This window comes from Episyrphus balteatus, chromosome 1, assembly GCF_945859705.1.
Source record: "Episyrphus balteatus chromosome 1, idEpiBalt1.1, whole genome shotgun sequence".
Lineage (NCBI taxonomy): Eukaryota > Metazoa > Arthropoda > Insecta > Diptera > Syrphidae > Episyrphus > Episyrphus balteatus.
In genome coordinates this window covers 31,637,324-31,653,482 of record NC_079134.1, presented here as the reverse complement: position 1 = coordinate 31,653,482, position 16,159 = coordinate 31,637,324, and the positions used below count along the sequence as shown (strand labels likewise).

The 16,159-nt window shown below is 29.5% G+C and overlaps 1 protein-coding gene across 10 annotated transcripts in view; it reads right to left on the bottom strand.

The window, feature by feature from the left end:
* LOC129907830 (CUGBP Elav-like family member 2) overlaps window positions 1-16,159 on the bottom strand; it is a 473,931-nt gene that overhangs the window by 76,383 nt on the left and 381,389 nt on the right. Inside the window, exon 1 of one of the 10 annotated variants that reach the window (XM_055984224.1) lies at window positions 12,298-12,610. The exons of the other annotated variants lie outside the window; for them this stretch is intronic. Within the exon in view, the coding sequence (XP_055840199.1) occupies window positions 12,298-12,592 (295 nt within the window). The 5' untranslated portion in view covers window positions 12,593-12,610. Of the gene's footprint in view, window positions 1-12,297; window positions 12,611-16,159 lie in introns of those variants that run through there. 10 annotated transcript variants of the gene reach the window in all.

The window sequence follows — 16,159 nt, the reverse complement described above, 5'->3', positions numbered from 1 at the left end:
TCCATTAAGCTGAAATACGACCGAATTTTAAAATTATTTCTTCACAGATTGATAGATCCTATCTCGCGGCATTGTTAAAAGTGGTAAAAATTAATTCTAGTACACTCAATATATTGAAACAAAAGCCTTTTTCCAAAACGAGCAGAATTAGTCAAGTCCAAATAACAATATGATACTCTCCATTTTTGGACAATGAAGCTTTTTTTAAAATTTTAATCAGGAAAACAAATGCTAGCATAATATAGAAAAATAATAAAATAAAAACGATTTAATTCATGTAAAGAACACTAAGTTTTAAACAACTTTCTCAAAAAAGGCAAAACATTTGACCACTTTTGCTCGTCACTGTATATAAAAACTAGACTGGGCCAAAAAAAAAAATATTTTTTTTTTTTGAAAGTTACTTCGAAAATCTTGTTCAGGATGATGAAAAAAAAATTTGGTGAAAATTTGAGCCGTTAAAAAAAATTTTAAGAGGTCTATCATCGGTGTTTTTTATTTTTATACATGATATGATGTTTTACAACAGAACTGCTAGACGATCAAAGTAAAAAAAATTTCTGTTCATTTTTTCTTATATAAAATTAAATTTCCTACAAAAAAGATCTTATTGAAAATTTTCGTCAGAGCAAATAAGTAAATAGAAAAATTAAACCACGACAGATTCTTATAGGAAATTTAATTCTCTACAAAAAAGGTCTTATAGTAATTTTCCCTAAATTGAGTTCTAAAGAAGTTATTCACGATTTAAATCGAAAAAAAATTAAAAAATCAATTTTCAATTTGAAAATTTTCTAATTCACTGAAAATTCAAGATTTTCAAATTAGCAAGATGTTTTCTTGTAGGGACTTAAACGTTCTATAAAAAGTTCCTTGGCAGCAAATTAATTGCTTTAACCGTTTAGAAGATAATCGTATTGAAATCGCAATGCATACTTGTCATAAGAAAACTATTGAAATCAGTGGGCATTGGTTTTGATACGAATATCTTCTTAACGGTTAAAGCAATTAATTTGCTGCCAGGGAACTTTTTATAGAACGTTTAAGTCCCTACAATTTGAAAATATTGAATTTTCAGTGATTTGAAAATATTGAATTTTCAGTGAATTAGAAAATTTTGAAATTGAAAATTGATTTTTTAATTTTTTCTCGATTTAAATCGTAAATAACTTCTTTAGAACTCAATTTAGGGAAAATTACTACAAGACCTTTTTTGTAGAGAATTAAATCTGTCGTGGTTTAATTTTTCTATTCACTTATTTGCTCATCACAAAATTCCAAAGTGAAACAGTCAAATTGAAAAAACACTTCGATTTAAAAAGCTTAATTACTCGAATACGGCTCGTCTGACGAAAATTTTCAATTTGATCTTTTTTGTAGGAAATTTAATTTTATATAAGAAAAAATGAACAGACATTTTTTTTACTTTGATCGTCTAGCAGTTCTGTTGTAAAACATCATATCATGTATAAAAATAAAAAACACCGATGATAGACCTCTTAAATTTTTTTTAACGGCTCAAATTTTCACCAAATTTTTTTTTCATCATCCTGAACAAGATTTTCGAAGTAACTTTCAAAAAAAAAAAAATATTTTTTTTTTTTTGGCCCAGTCTAATAAAAACTATATATGTAAATGCTTTTTTATATGAAATTGCAGTAAAATTAAACTTATCATTGGGGAGAGATTTTGAATTAAAAAAAAAAAAATTAGTTCAATGAATTGAACCGATAATAATGATTTTTCGAAAACTGTCTAAGGACTTCAATTTGATTTTATTTTTGTCTGTCTATCAGTCAGTCCGTGTCTGTGTAAAAAACTACGACTTAAAATTCAAACTTGGTATGTAGCGCTTTTGTGCAAACTCAACAGAAGGGTTTTTGTACTCAATTGTTTTGGACCAAAAACAACGGTTCTTCATATAGGTACCAATTTTGGAAAATTTTCAACGACTTTTTTCGCTCCAAAATCGTTAGTATAACGTTTTTTTTTATCTGAATTTCTCCCAAACGAGGAACAAAATTTCAAATTTTATATAAATGCAATAGTTATATAGGTTACAAAAAAAATCAAAGATAAAATTTTGAAAAAAATCATTGAATTTATGTTAAATTTTGTCTTAAGATATTGATTAATAATAATTGCTATACCTACAAAATGGCGTAGATACCAACTTAAACTTAAAATTTCTTTAAAAAAAAAAAAAAAAAATTTTATAAAACGATTGTAAATATTTTGATTGTTTTTCTTAAAAATTCATTTATTCATTTATAAAAAAAAAATAATAAAAATATTTAATATACCATCCACGGAATGAGCAGAACTGGCGTATGCCAATACATCTGGCATATACTAATATCAAAAATAAAGTAGAAACTTGGATTTTCACCAGTTCATATGCTTATTTTTCCCGTTAACTACGAAACATATAGAACTCAAATGTTTAATGTACTCAAAAATTACTATAAAATCTAAAGAGTAAAGGTCTCCAAACTTGTTGATTATACCATCTTACGTGAAAAATAATTCTTTATAATGACGACCCTAATGTATTTAGTTTTGAAATAAAACCCCTCCATAAAGGTACTTAATTTCATAAAAGTGTTCAAATTTGCATTACAAAAACCAACAAATTGCCTTAAACCACGGAGACTCTAAAAACAATCTTTCGAAAACCAGACCATATACCTTTACCCTCGGACATAATCTATCCTATACAAAACCCAAACTATATTACCTACTAACCTAAATCTCGTTTATGAAGTCCGTATATATATGCAGAAATTAGTTCCAAAGCAGAGTGAGTGTTGTAGATATAATACTATAAATTCCAAATTACACAAACACACACACATAACACATACCTACACTGACTGGGACTACATTATACCACCACACGCGTTCCTATGAAAATTATCGCAGAATAAATTTTATACGTGCCGAGTCCGTAAAATGTGGTTTTGGCTTAAACAAAATGGAAGCATAAAACGATCATTTTTCAAAAAAAAAAAAAAAATTAACTAAAGCCATCCCTGTATGTCCTTAGACCGCGTGTGACCTTTTTATTAGTTGCTAATTCGATTGAATTTGATTTTGGTCCGAAAGTAATTTGGTTTTAAAACGTTAATGTGGCAACAACATGTTGTATAATAGAGGTTTTGGTGTATACTAGAGCACTCGTATGTGGCAATGTCAACAGGCAAAAGCCCACAGGATATGAATTTAATTTGGTTTCGGTATAGGATGTGTAGGTGCAACGTGCAACACAATAAAATAATTATATGATAAAATTCGTATTCGAGTTGAGAGTAAATTAGATTTTCATAGTAGATTTTATAGCTTCTGGTATAAACGTTATTATTATTTTTAGAAGCCATTTTTATTTAATTTTATTTTTCCGAATGTGGTTGTGGGAAAGTTAATTCATTTTTTTTGTTTTTTTTTTCGCATAGAAATTGAGTGTCCTTCAAACCTGTTGGACGATAAAATGAAAACAGTTAAGTTAAGAACCTGCAGGAAACCCACAAACAAAAGGAATTAAGATAAATCTCTACATGGACATTAGTTAAAATTTATATATAGGTATAAAAAAAAGAAGAAAGAACGCCTTGGCGATTCCTCCCCCCTTCGAACAATAAACCAAAACCATAAATTCCAACTCAATTTATATTGTTCTCGACGATTTCTATTCCTGTCTATAGAGAAACCCCTCGACATTGCCCTTTACACAATATTCGAAAGCCTTTTATCCTTTTCCATTGAAGTGGAAAAAAAGCCCAAAGTTGTTCAATTGATATTGAAAAAAAGAGAGAAACCAAGACCAAAAGCCCATCAAGACCTTTCTTCGTTGATTCCAGAAGAGGAATAAAATACAAAAAGTCAGACAAAACCCCTCCCCCCACTTCACAGAAAGAAAGAAAGAAAAAAAACTTCGCATTGTAAACGAGCTCGTTATTGCGTTTATTTCCAAAATTTATAGTCAATTTATTAACTTGAACCCATAAGAGAGCCATAACCCCCATCTACTTGCCCAGCAGAGAGAAGGATATATAATCTATAAGAAGGAAAAATTATCATCATTGAGATATACACAGAGTGCGAGTATCTTATGCTATTGTTGTTGTTGTTATTGTTGTAGTTGTAAAAAAAAAGCCAAACAAATCCATAAAAAAGCATACATCATGACATGCGCCCCCTTTTTTTTTTTTGATAAGAAACACAATCAAATCTGTGGAATTTTCTTTTTTAAGGAAACACTCAATATTCAGGGACCAATAAGAACACAAACGGATGTCCTCTTTGGCAGGAAAATTATGCAAATATTTGATAAAATACGGATTCAAGTGGAAGTGAGTTTTTTTTTTTTTTTTTGTATTTTGCTTTTTTTATGGTTTTTTTGTTTTTTGGATTATACTGTGTCGAATGAACGTATCTGTTTAGACTATTAGACTACACCCAGTGGACAGAAAAATATATTATCTAAAATTTATCAATGTCAAACCGTCATTATTATTCATTTAGGTTAACATAAAATTATTATTATTGTACTGCAACCCATCGAAGATTGTTATGGGCATAAAAACTGTCCGATAATACGAGAATCTGCCCTTTTTGGTCAGCGATAATAATAAGGTTGGCAAGTTTGTGGACACTTGTAAAAAATGGAGTACTTCATGAGGAATGCAACAATTTGTGTAAGTTTATTAAAATAATTTGAGAAAATGTATACGTGCCGTTAAGTAGAATGATTTTTTAACTAGATGTATTATTTTTTCGATAGAAAAATTTCATTAGACACTTTTAAAATACAAAATTCAGAAAATTTGATAAAGCACCCTTTTATTTTATTGCATATACTAAAAAAAGATTGTGCAAAATTTTATTCAATTCTTTTAGGTATACCATTTTTTTTTTATGTTATTATCTAATATTTTAATTTCATTTAATTTCGACAACGTTAAGTGTTCCCTCCTGACTTTTTTCCTGCATTGCATTGTTGCGAAAAATCTAGTAAAATTTAAAATAACAGCTTGTTAACGGGTGGTTTATTAAAATATCAGAAACTTTAATGTAATAAGAATCCATATTAATTATTTCTATCTTCGTGACCTTTTTTAATATATCAAGGGGCACGGTAGTGCCCAGCCAAGTTCTCTAGCAACTTTGGCACTACACCCTTATTTACAGGAAACAACTCAGGCCATTTTCGACCCCCTCTAACTTCCACACCAAAGATGCTAGAAATTTCAAACTCGCTACATTTATTGAGCTTGTCAAAACCAAACTTCTCACAAAATTTCAGCCTCTTACGATGAGTAGTTTCTGAGATATAGGGCTTCAAAAATCGCAAAAACCGTAACTGACTGACTGACTGACTCACTCACTCACTCACTCACTGACAGATCATCAAAATTATGGAGAACTTCCCGTTAACGTAGAAACTTGAAATTTTACACGGTGATAGGGCTTGTGGTGTATACAAAGGGAAAAATCGAAAATTTGAGATTTTCAATTCAGGGGGCGTGGCATCCGCCCATTTCCGCTGAATTATCATCAAATATTATAGAGCACTTCTGATTATCGTAGAATCTTGAAATTTGGTAGAATGGTAGAGATGGTAGTTTATACAAAGGAAAAAATTTAAAGTTTGAGAAGTGCAGCCAGGGGGCGTGGCAACCGCCCATTTTCACTGAATTTTCATCAAACATAGAGATTTTCAATTCTACAGCCATACCTTGCAAAAAGTAGTGAAATCACAACAAAAACATTACTGTTAAAAAAGGAGCCAAGTTCTCCTATGTTGAAATTATGCTGCCACAAAAAGTACTGAGATGTAAAAGTGTACCAAGTTCTAAAGTTTTGGTTCAAATTCGTATCAATAAAATTTTGATTGTTTACTTGGCAATTTTTGAAATAACTTTAAAAATCGGTAATTAAAAGAAAAATTGTCAAGAGAACAATCAAAATTTTATTGATACGAATTTGAACCAAAACTTTAGAACTTGGTACACTTTTACATCTCAGTACTTTTTGTGCCAGCATAATTTTAACATAGGAGAACTTGGCTCCTTTTTTAACAGTAATGTTTTTGTTGTGATAATATTAACTCAAGCCCACTTAGGAGTTAATATTATATAAGAATCCATAGTTCCAAGTTCAAAAGTATAAGCTTACTATTATTAGTACATTACAAAATTTATTCTAATATGACATACATTTGACACCCATCCCACTTTTTCGAGAAGAGATGTATGTAGATAATCAAAAGGTCTACCACTTTTACTCAAACCATTTTTTTTATAAAACTTAAATGCAAAAAATGCAAAAATAAGATTTTTTGGTTATTTTTTTTTTTCTTTTACAAAAATAGTTGGATTTTAACAAAACCTGGTTAAAAAATTACTTTGTTATGTTTTTTAACTATTTGCGTGAGCAAAATATTAATTTTTGGATTTTCGAAGAATTTAATTTGAAAAAATAGCCCATTTTTGAATCAAAAGAGTTACTGAAAAATTTTTTTATTTTTGAAAAGTTTGGAATTCCGTAATTAAATTAAATTAATGTTATATGTTGCGTGAGCAAAATATTAATTTTTGGATTTTCGAAGAATTTAATTTGAAAAAATAGCCCATTTTTGAATCAAAAGAGTTACTGAAAAAATTTTTTATTTTTGAAAAGTTTGGAATTTCGTTATTTAAATTAAAATCTTTAATTTAAGTCTATCCAGAAAAACTAGACTTTTTTTGAGAAAGTATTGAGAAAATTGAAAAAAAAAATCAGAGATAGATTTTTCCGTAAATTACAGCAATATTGGCGAGAAATAATCTCGATCTTATTAACCATAGATCTGAAATCGTTAAAAATTTTCGAACAAAAAAAAAAACGTCGAAAAACTTATTTCGATAGTTTTTCTAAATGGTTCTCAAATGAAAGATTTACACAGAAAACACTTTATTTCATTGTAAGGACTTAAAAAGAACTTTTAAATGTTTCTTTAAGGCTGAGGTATTAGTATAGTTTAAGGTTTAAGCTAAGGCATTTACAAAAAAAAAACGAAGAAGAATCAAACAAAAACAAAAATAATGATCATTTTATATGAACAAAATTCCAAAATAAGGTCAGATATTTTTAATTTTGTTGTTTCTGTTGTGATATATTTAATGAATTGCGATTGCTACATTTAATGAAAACTAAAATTCCCCTCCAAATAATAAATTAATCTAATGACATTCACACACATTGAAAAAAATGATTCTCAACTGATGCATAAACATTCTATTTGATTTCATGTTTAAAGTTACTAGACTATTTTGAAATTCGTCTTCAACTTTATGGGCTATAGCTTAGACGAGTAAGCGACAATAATAGCATAACCAAAACCACATTTTCTGAACTTCTCCATCATTGTAATGCTGTTTTTGACTATAAAAACTGGAAAAATTTGTTTGACATAGGTATGGTATGATCAATTGAATGTTTATGGAGCAACAAAAGTTTAACAGTGTTCCAAGCATATTCTTCATATTATGAGAAGCATTTCCTAAAGTAGTAAAAAAATATTTTTTGTACCGTTATTAACGGTACCTGTCATAGAACGGTTTTTTTCGTTTATGAATATCTCGTACAACACTAAAACGATTTTAATGAAAAAATTTTTATACAAAAGTGTTTAAGTAAAGGTAATATTAAAATTTTAGAAAATTTTTGGATTTTTAAAAAATATTTCAAAATTTTTTATTTTTGAAAATCAATTTTTTGAAAACGGATTAATGAAAAAATTTGAAATTTAGTTTTTATGTGTAAATTAATTATTTCTTCAAAATGACATAGCAACTATTTTTTTGAAAAATGTTAGACATTTTTTATATATAAAAAATTATTTAAAAAAAAACGGCTCTCACGATTTTCGAAATTTTTTTTTCTAAAAATGCCTTTTTATACAAGTAATAAAATGGCATACTTGTTTTTTTTTTTAAACATCATATAAAACGGTGTTTAATTAATTATAAAAACAGATTTTATTTTTTTACACTACCTATGAAATTTCTTGAAAATATCAAATTTTTCCTAATTTTCTTGAATAAAAAGCTTTAACATTAGAGTTACTTTAAGCATAAGAGCAAGTACGTGCGACCCCAGTCATGCATTTTATTTAAATAATATCTCGAGAACGGATTGGTTGATTTCGATGACTTGCCGCCAAACACTACACCGGTCATTAAAAAAAAAAAAAAAAAAAAACAATTATGTCTCAACGAGGGAAAATAACTTAAAATATCTTGTCACAAAATAATAATGGTTTGAATCTAGGAGGAAAAATCTACACACATACTTTAGAATCAACTGGTTTGTTCACTGCATTCTTTCAAATTCAAGAAGCCCAAGCATTCAGAATATCTGTGTGGTTTTTCAGAATCATGAAATTTGTGCCACCATAGTTATAGGTCAAATTTAAATGGAAATTGGACCAAAAGCGTTCAGTATAGTAATAAGGCTGGTTCATAAACTTCATGTTTAACCATTTAAGAATAACATGTATTTTGCTGGCGCATTTTTCAAAATAAGTGTACTTATTCTTGTACACCATAAATCCGATAAAGTGGTGTTAATTGAAATTATTATCCATAACAAAATCAGAGATTTATAGGAAACTCGTTTCTAGAAAAACGATTTGCTGTGCGTGAATAAAAACGTTAAACTTTTCTTTTTTTACCAAAAATTAAACAAAATTTTTGAATAATCTGAAAGTAATAAAAGTCAAAAATATTCATATATTTGAAAATGTATCTCCATCTGTTGCCCTTACTGTATCCCATCAACCCTTCTCCCATAAAAAAAAAAAATAAAAAACACCACACATTCACACAAAACAGCATTAAAAAATATAAATAAAATATATAATAAGGTAAAATACATAAATAAACAAGAGGACAATATTAAATGGGCCCTCTCCCAAAAATTCGAAAGGGTGTTAAAATGTTTCCCTCAATTGTTATACATATACAGTTGTGTTCAAAATAATAGTAGTGCCTGCAACAAAATAACATTTGTTATATTTACGGTGCTTCTATGGTTAAAAATTTAATTTCTTTGATGTCAAAGTTTGTAACGGTCAATTACTAATAAATGTATCGTAATTTTAAAATGAAAAAAAAGGTGCAAAATAATTTTTCATTGATTTTTGGTTGTTCTTTCGAATTTGACCTGTTCAAAATAATAGTAGTTAAAGTTATTTTTTAAGAATTTAAAAACGGTTTATAACTTAGAATATTTATTTTTGGTTTAAAAGTAAGTAGGGGAGAGTGGGGCCAAATGTAACACTTTTTTCTAAAATCGATGGTTCTCCTACAAATTTGAAAGTGGGTCAACCAGACCTTTTTTAAATTAAAGACCCATGTTTTAGCTCCAAGATCCATCATAAAAATTTAGCAAAACATAACGGTAATGTTGAAAAATAAAGCTTCCAAAAAAAAAATCGTGTTGTTTCAACTTACCCCACATACGGGGCAAAGTGTAACACATACCGGGGTAGGTTGTACCAAGAACTAAAAATAAGAGAAAAATACCTTTATTTGTTTATATTTATTTATTTTTAATTAATAACAATAAAAACAAACCTCAGTCATGAAATTTTGGTGCAAATTTGTAAAAAGTGGAGCAAATCCAAGATTTCCACAGAAAATTTGACAGTAGTCTTAAATAAAAGTTATTCGAATTCATAAATTGTTTTATAAGCTTTATGAATTCAAGTGGTGGTTCAAAAATGTGTTTCCAATTTCAAAATAAATACAAATTCAATTACAAGCATTCATATTCAGGGTTGTTAATTATATTAGGTAAACAATTTTTCAGTATAGGTAGGTTTTTACATGGTACAACTTGCCCCTGAAAAATGTTACAACTAGCCCCAGCATGAAATTTGGCACATAAAATCAATTTAAAAAAAAAGCGAAACTGATATAGACATAACATATACACTCAATTTGAGCCAAAACACAGTTGCATATAACAAAAAAACACTTAGCACTCTATCTTTTTCGGGTAAAGAGGTAGACCAAAAATAAAATTAAAAAAAAAAGTTACAAACATGCATTTTTTGGGCACCACTAGTGTAACTTCTCACCCTGTCGTCTAATCTTCATCTGAAGAAAATGTGCCGGTAGATATGCAAAAATTGAGCATTTTTCTCCTTTACGCGTTTCTTAATATTGAAAGGAACATCGCTTTTTTTAGCTGTTAATTCTTACCCCTGTTACATTTAGCCCCACTCTCCCCTACTCATATAATTTGAATAATTTTTCAACAAAAAACGATTTGTTTCGGTTTTAATCTATCTAAAGTTCGAAGAGTAAAACACTGCAGTTCGGATAACGGAAACTTATACGAAAGCTGCTTCAAGAAGGGAAAACCTACTTGGAAATCCAAGTTTATATTAGGATGCTCCCCTACAATGGTAGCCAATGCAATAAAGTCAACGAAAGACCCGAAACGCGCGGTAGAAAAAGAAAAGAGACCGCCGTAGATGACAGGCGTATTGTCCAGACGAGCAAAGTTGAGCCTTCTGCATCGTTGTTTCACATCCAGAAGGCTTTAAGCCTGGATTGCAGTGCAGTGAACATTCGGAGGCGAATGTTAGACACTAATTTGTACGCTTGAAGTCCACGAAAAGTTCCACTGTTAACAAAGAAATATGTTAAAATACTTAAATTTTCGACCCTCCATGTTTAACTGTTTCCGTTGTATACTTTGGAACATATTCCGTATTGGGTGGACGTCGGACGTATTGTGGAGATCCAGTACCACCAAAGGGGACAAATATGCTCTCATCAGTAAACAATATGTTACGCCATTACTTTGCTGGCCAGTTTATGTGGTCTTTTACAAACTGGATACGCTTTTTAACATGTTTCGCTGAACTTTTCGTGGACTTCAAGCGTACAAATTAGTGTCTAACATTCGCCTCCGAATGTTCACTGCACTGCAATCCAGGCTTAAAGCCTTCTGGATGTGAAACAACGATGCAGAAGGCTCAACTTTGCTCGTCTGGACAATACGCCTGTCATCTACGGCGGTCTCTTTTCTTTTTCTACCGCGCGTTTCGGGTCTTTCGTTGACTTTATTGCATTGGCTACCATTGTAGGGGAGCATCCTAATATAAACTTGGATTTCCAAGTAGGTTTTCCCTTCTTGAAGCAGCTTTCGTATAAGTTTCCGTTATCCGAACTGCAGTGTTTTACTCTTCGAACTTTAGATAGATTAAAACCGAAACAAATCGTTTTTTGTTGAAAAATTATTCAAATTATATGAGTACTTACTTTTAAACCAAAAATAAATATTCTAAGTTATAAACCGTTTTTAAATTCTTAAAAAATAACTTTAACTACTATTATTTTGAACAGGTCAAATTCGAAAGAACAACCAAAAATCAATGAAAAATTATTTTGCACCTTTTTTTTCATTTTAAAATTACGATACATTTATTAGTAATTGACCGTTACAAACTTTGACATCAAAGAAATTAAATTTTTAACCATAGAAGCACCGTAAATATAACAAATGTTATTTTGTTGCAGGCACTACTATTATTTTGAACACAGCTGTACATATCTTGTTATCCATACATTTTTATTTTTATATGAAAGTAGGTATCTTTTGGTCCTTTGTAAAAATTTTCAACATAAAAATACAAAATGATAAAAATAAAAAAAAAAAAAATTAAAAACCAAAAAAAAATCTCCATAAAATATTCACATTGCATGTGAGAGAGTGTGGTACGGTTGTAAGCTTAAATGTCAAAAAGTCAATTTACATTACGTATCTCTGGCTTTTTCTCTCTCTCGCTCTCGCTCTCTCTTTCGGATAACTGACTGAGGATTGACCATTAAAAATACAAAAAAAAAATGAAAAAAAAAACCGGAAGTGATGACAAACGTTTTTATCTTTCAACTTCACCGAACCAAAATTAAAAAAAAAAAAAAAAAATAAAATTCAACCGAAAAAAACCGTTTCAGAACTTTTCTCGATAGTCTTTCGAGTTATATATATATTTTATTTTTTTATTGGTTTTTGCATTTAAATTTAAATTTAAAAATAACATTAAAAATTTATTTCCTCTTTGGTTTGTTCGTTTTGTCGATATTTATATTCAAAAGAAGTGAGAGTACAAATTATACGGAAAGTATAAATGGTAAATATACGGACGGACAGAGAGAAGGTGGTGGTGGTTGGTTGGTTGGTTGGTATTTTTTTTTTTTTTTGTAGGTATATTGGTGTTGATTGAAGGTGAATTATTCGTACCTGGCACAACGTACGGCGTTGGATACGGTGACGGTTGCCAATACGCCGAATTAATGGACGGATAAGTTTTCGCCGTCGTCGTCGTCGTTGACGTCGTCGCCAAACTATAACTATTGGATAAATTTCCAATTACTGATGGCATTAATTGAGTGATGTTCCGGATGCCGTTGTTGCTGTTGCTATTGCTGATGCCACTGCCACTACCGATGACGATACTACCACTACTACTTCTACTTCTGTCACTGTTGTTGTCATTTGTCGTTGCTTCTGTCACTGATGTTGTGTTATTTTTCATTGCAGTTTTTCGAGAGCTGAATATATTTTTTTTCTGTTTTTTTTTTTTTTTGTATGTCCTGAAGTCTGTTAGCGAAAAATATCGACGACGGTCTTGTTGGATTGGTTATGCAAATCAATACTTTTTTGTTGTTGTACACACACACAGAGTTGCAATAATTAACACTTTCTTTAACACATAACACATAAAGTTTTTAATTAAGTACACAAAAATATTACGTGAAGCATGAAACGAGCTTTTTTTTTTGACAGGAGAGATTGCAAAAAAAAAAAAAATAAATAAATACAGAAAATGGAGAACAGAAAAAATAAGAGTGGTTCTGAGGGCGAATTTTTCAATGACGGAAAAAATAAATTTGCTGCCGTACTTTTGTACTTTTGTTGCAGATTGCACAGCAAAACTTGTGTGCCCCAAACAATAATATCGAAATGAAGGAGGCGTTTGAGGGTCTCTTTTTTTTTTTGCTATTTTTTTTATCTGTCGTTAATTCTTTCGGTTCAATTAAAAACTTTCCGCTGATGCGCTGATACGATATTTGTGTCTAAAAATACGGGCCCCGATTGATCGGTGTTGAGAAAAAAATGCATTTTTTATTTGTTTGTGCAATTCGAACAGCAACTAGCTACACTGTCTGCATGTCGCTTGAGCGTTGCGGGTAACAATGTGATTATGCCTCGACGAGGAGTCGCATTTTATTGTGTTGAAGGATACAAAAAAAATACGAAATAAAGTATCTCTGTATCTGATCTTTTTTTTTTCTTTGAGTTGAATAAAATGCCTTATAAATCGATCAGTGGCAAGTAATTTGTGATATAAAATCTATTTTCAATTCGGTTTTTTGGTATTTCGAAAAATGCGCATGCTGGGGGGATTGTTTTGGGGAGGAACATCGATAAGACTTAAATGCTAAACAGAAAAAAACAAATGAATGTGAGACACAACAGTGTGAAGAAGAAGATGAAATAACAAAAAAAAAAAATAATGCAAACTCACTGGATTTAGATACACAACAACTTTATTTTAGTATATGAAAACAACTTAACGAGACATTTAAAAAAGAACAAATTTCACGACGACACGCTTTTTTAGTGATTGATGTCTGTGGTGCAACTAAAGTCAGAATGATTATAGCGACGTTTTGGCTTAGTTTCTATCTCGAACATAAATTAAGAAAAAAGATAAAAATGTTCTCTAAGATAAATAGATACATAATAATATTTACGCTTCTGTGCGTTTTTTAGAGAATAAAAGTGCATCATGTTGAATGAAGTTAATAGTTATAGGAAAGAAGTAACTGGGGGTTGGGGGATGATTCTATAGAACTAGACCTTTATAATGTTATGGTCTGTTGTTGATGATCTTGAAATTGTAGGTAGTTAAGCATAGAGGTATTATATCAAGAACGGGAATATTCTATTACAATAAGTTTTAATCTTTGTATAAGAAATATTTTCTGTTTTCAATTTCAGTTTGGGTATTTCATGTGGAAATAATATGTTTTCATGAGACATTACTTGAAATTGTTAGACGAGGTCATGATCATGAGAAAAATAAAAAAATAAAATAAAAAAAATTTTGCGAGAGTATTAATTTTATAAAAAAGTGTCCATTCAAGCAAAATTTTCTCTATTCGGGACAAAATTGTAGGTGCCATATATTCTTGCAACCTAAACCTAGTTAAGAGCTAACAGGATTGCTTAAGAGTTGAAAGTCACCAATTTTAAATTCTTATGAGATCGTTGTGTATCAGAGTAAAGCTATTTTTAAAAAACTTGAATATTTTTTTTATAGAAAAAAAAAAATTAATCGCAACTTTCGCTATTTTTATAAGTAGCTTAACTCTTTTTGAGGTCTTAAAAAAAAGGTAAAATAAAGAACAAAATTTAAATTAAAAAATTAAATTACAAAATTATTAAATTATTATTTCTGAAAAAGTAAAATTTATAAGTTCAAGTGACCTCAACGCCAAAAATTTACAAAGCGTTTCGCCCAGGTACTACAGTGGGCTCATCAGTTAGATCTGTCGTACCCTTACTAAGCTTATTTTGGTCGATGTTTGCCGACACTATATAAAACTCTTAGCACGAATATACTGTGAATTTTAATATTCTAAGGGAATTTGTTTAAATTACACTTAGCACTGATTTTTTCAATCGTCAGTTAACCCATCAGAAAAATAAATGTCAATATAAAAAAAACTTTAATTCCTAGGAATAAGCTCTATCTGAGGTTTATCTGACTATTGAAAAATTGGCTCTTAGAAAATGTATGCTGATATAATAACGAAGACACGCTTTATAAATTTTTGGAGTTGAGGTCACTTGAACTTATAAATTGAATTATATTCAATCGCTCCACTTAAAATAAAAATAATTTTAATAATTTTTTATTATTTTTGTTATTTTTTTCTTTGTTAAATTAAAAAGCAAAAGTATCCTTTTTAAACATTTTGCTTTATTAAATAGGTACATTAAACCTTCAAATTTAAGGCATTAATATTTGAGTTAAGCTTCTTATTTCTTTTAATTTTTATAATTTATATAGATAACTGCAAAAGTTGCACCTGTTCAAACATTGAAATTTCAAGAAAAATAGCACCAGTTGCGATTAATTTTTTTCTATAAAAAACAAATTTTAAGTTTTTTTAAAATAGCTTACTTCGTTTTAATCTCATTCCAAAATAGAATTTAAAAAATTAAATGCACGACTGGGTTCTAAGCACTTTTATGTTAGTATACTTGTAGATTTTAAAAGCTGCCTCTCTATAAATTTTAAAGAAATGTTGTAGATGTTGGAAAAGAGCCGACATTTATGGCAAATTTTTGTATACAAAAATTTATATGGGAGGTACACTTTCTAAGCGAGAATTGAGAATTTTATAAAAATCATCTGTACCAAATTTAAAGAAAACCCGTAAACGCGTTAAGACTGTGAAAATTTGTACAGAATGACGCACAGACGCATGGACGGAATTGCGAGACCCTCAATTTTTTTTTGACACGAAACCAATAGTTGCGCAAGTAAAAATAAAAACTTTAGTCTAACTAAGAAACAAACACAATACAAATAGGTCGTACTAAAACAACGACCAAAATTATAGTGTTTTATACTCTCTAAATTGCAACTGCTCAAATTTAGAAACTAATAAGGTCGAATATTTTAAGCATTGTTTATAAAGTAACTTAATAATAAAATTTCTTTCATTCAATTATCTTTAAAAATGTAAGTTATCCACCATTTAAAAAAACGTAGAGCCGTTTGTGTGGTGGTACACCCAGCCTTAACCTCGAATTTTTGATTTTCTAACGGTTATATCTGAAAAACGTGACGTAAAAGTATATTTCTGACTTCGGATTCGAGTTCAGTAGGTACACCAAAACCTTTGAAAAATTATAAATTGGTTTCTGTTATAAAAACCTTGTTCACCGGTTCATATATTTTGATAAATTTTCCTAGCCTATAGTTATAGTAGATACCTATTGAAAATCTTGAAATTTTTCAGTTCACTTTGGATTCTTTCGTCAATTTTGTACAGGAATCTACATTCTAGATAAAAATAAAAAGTCG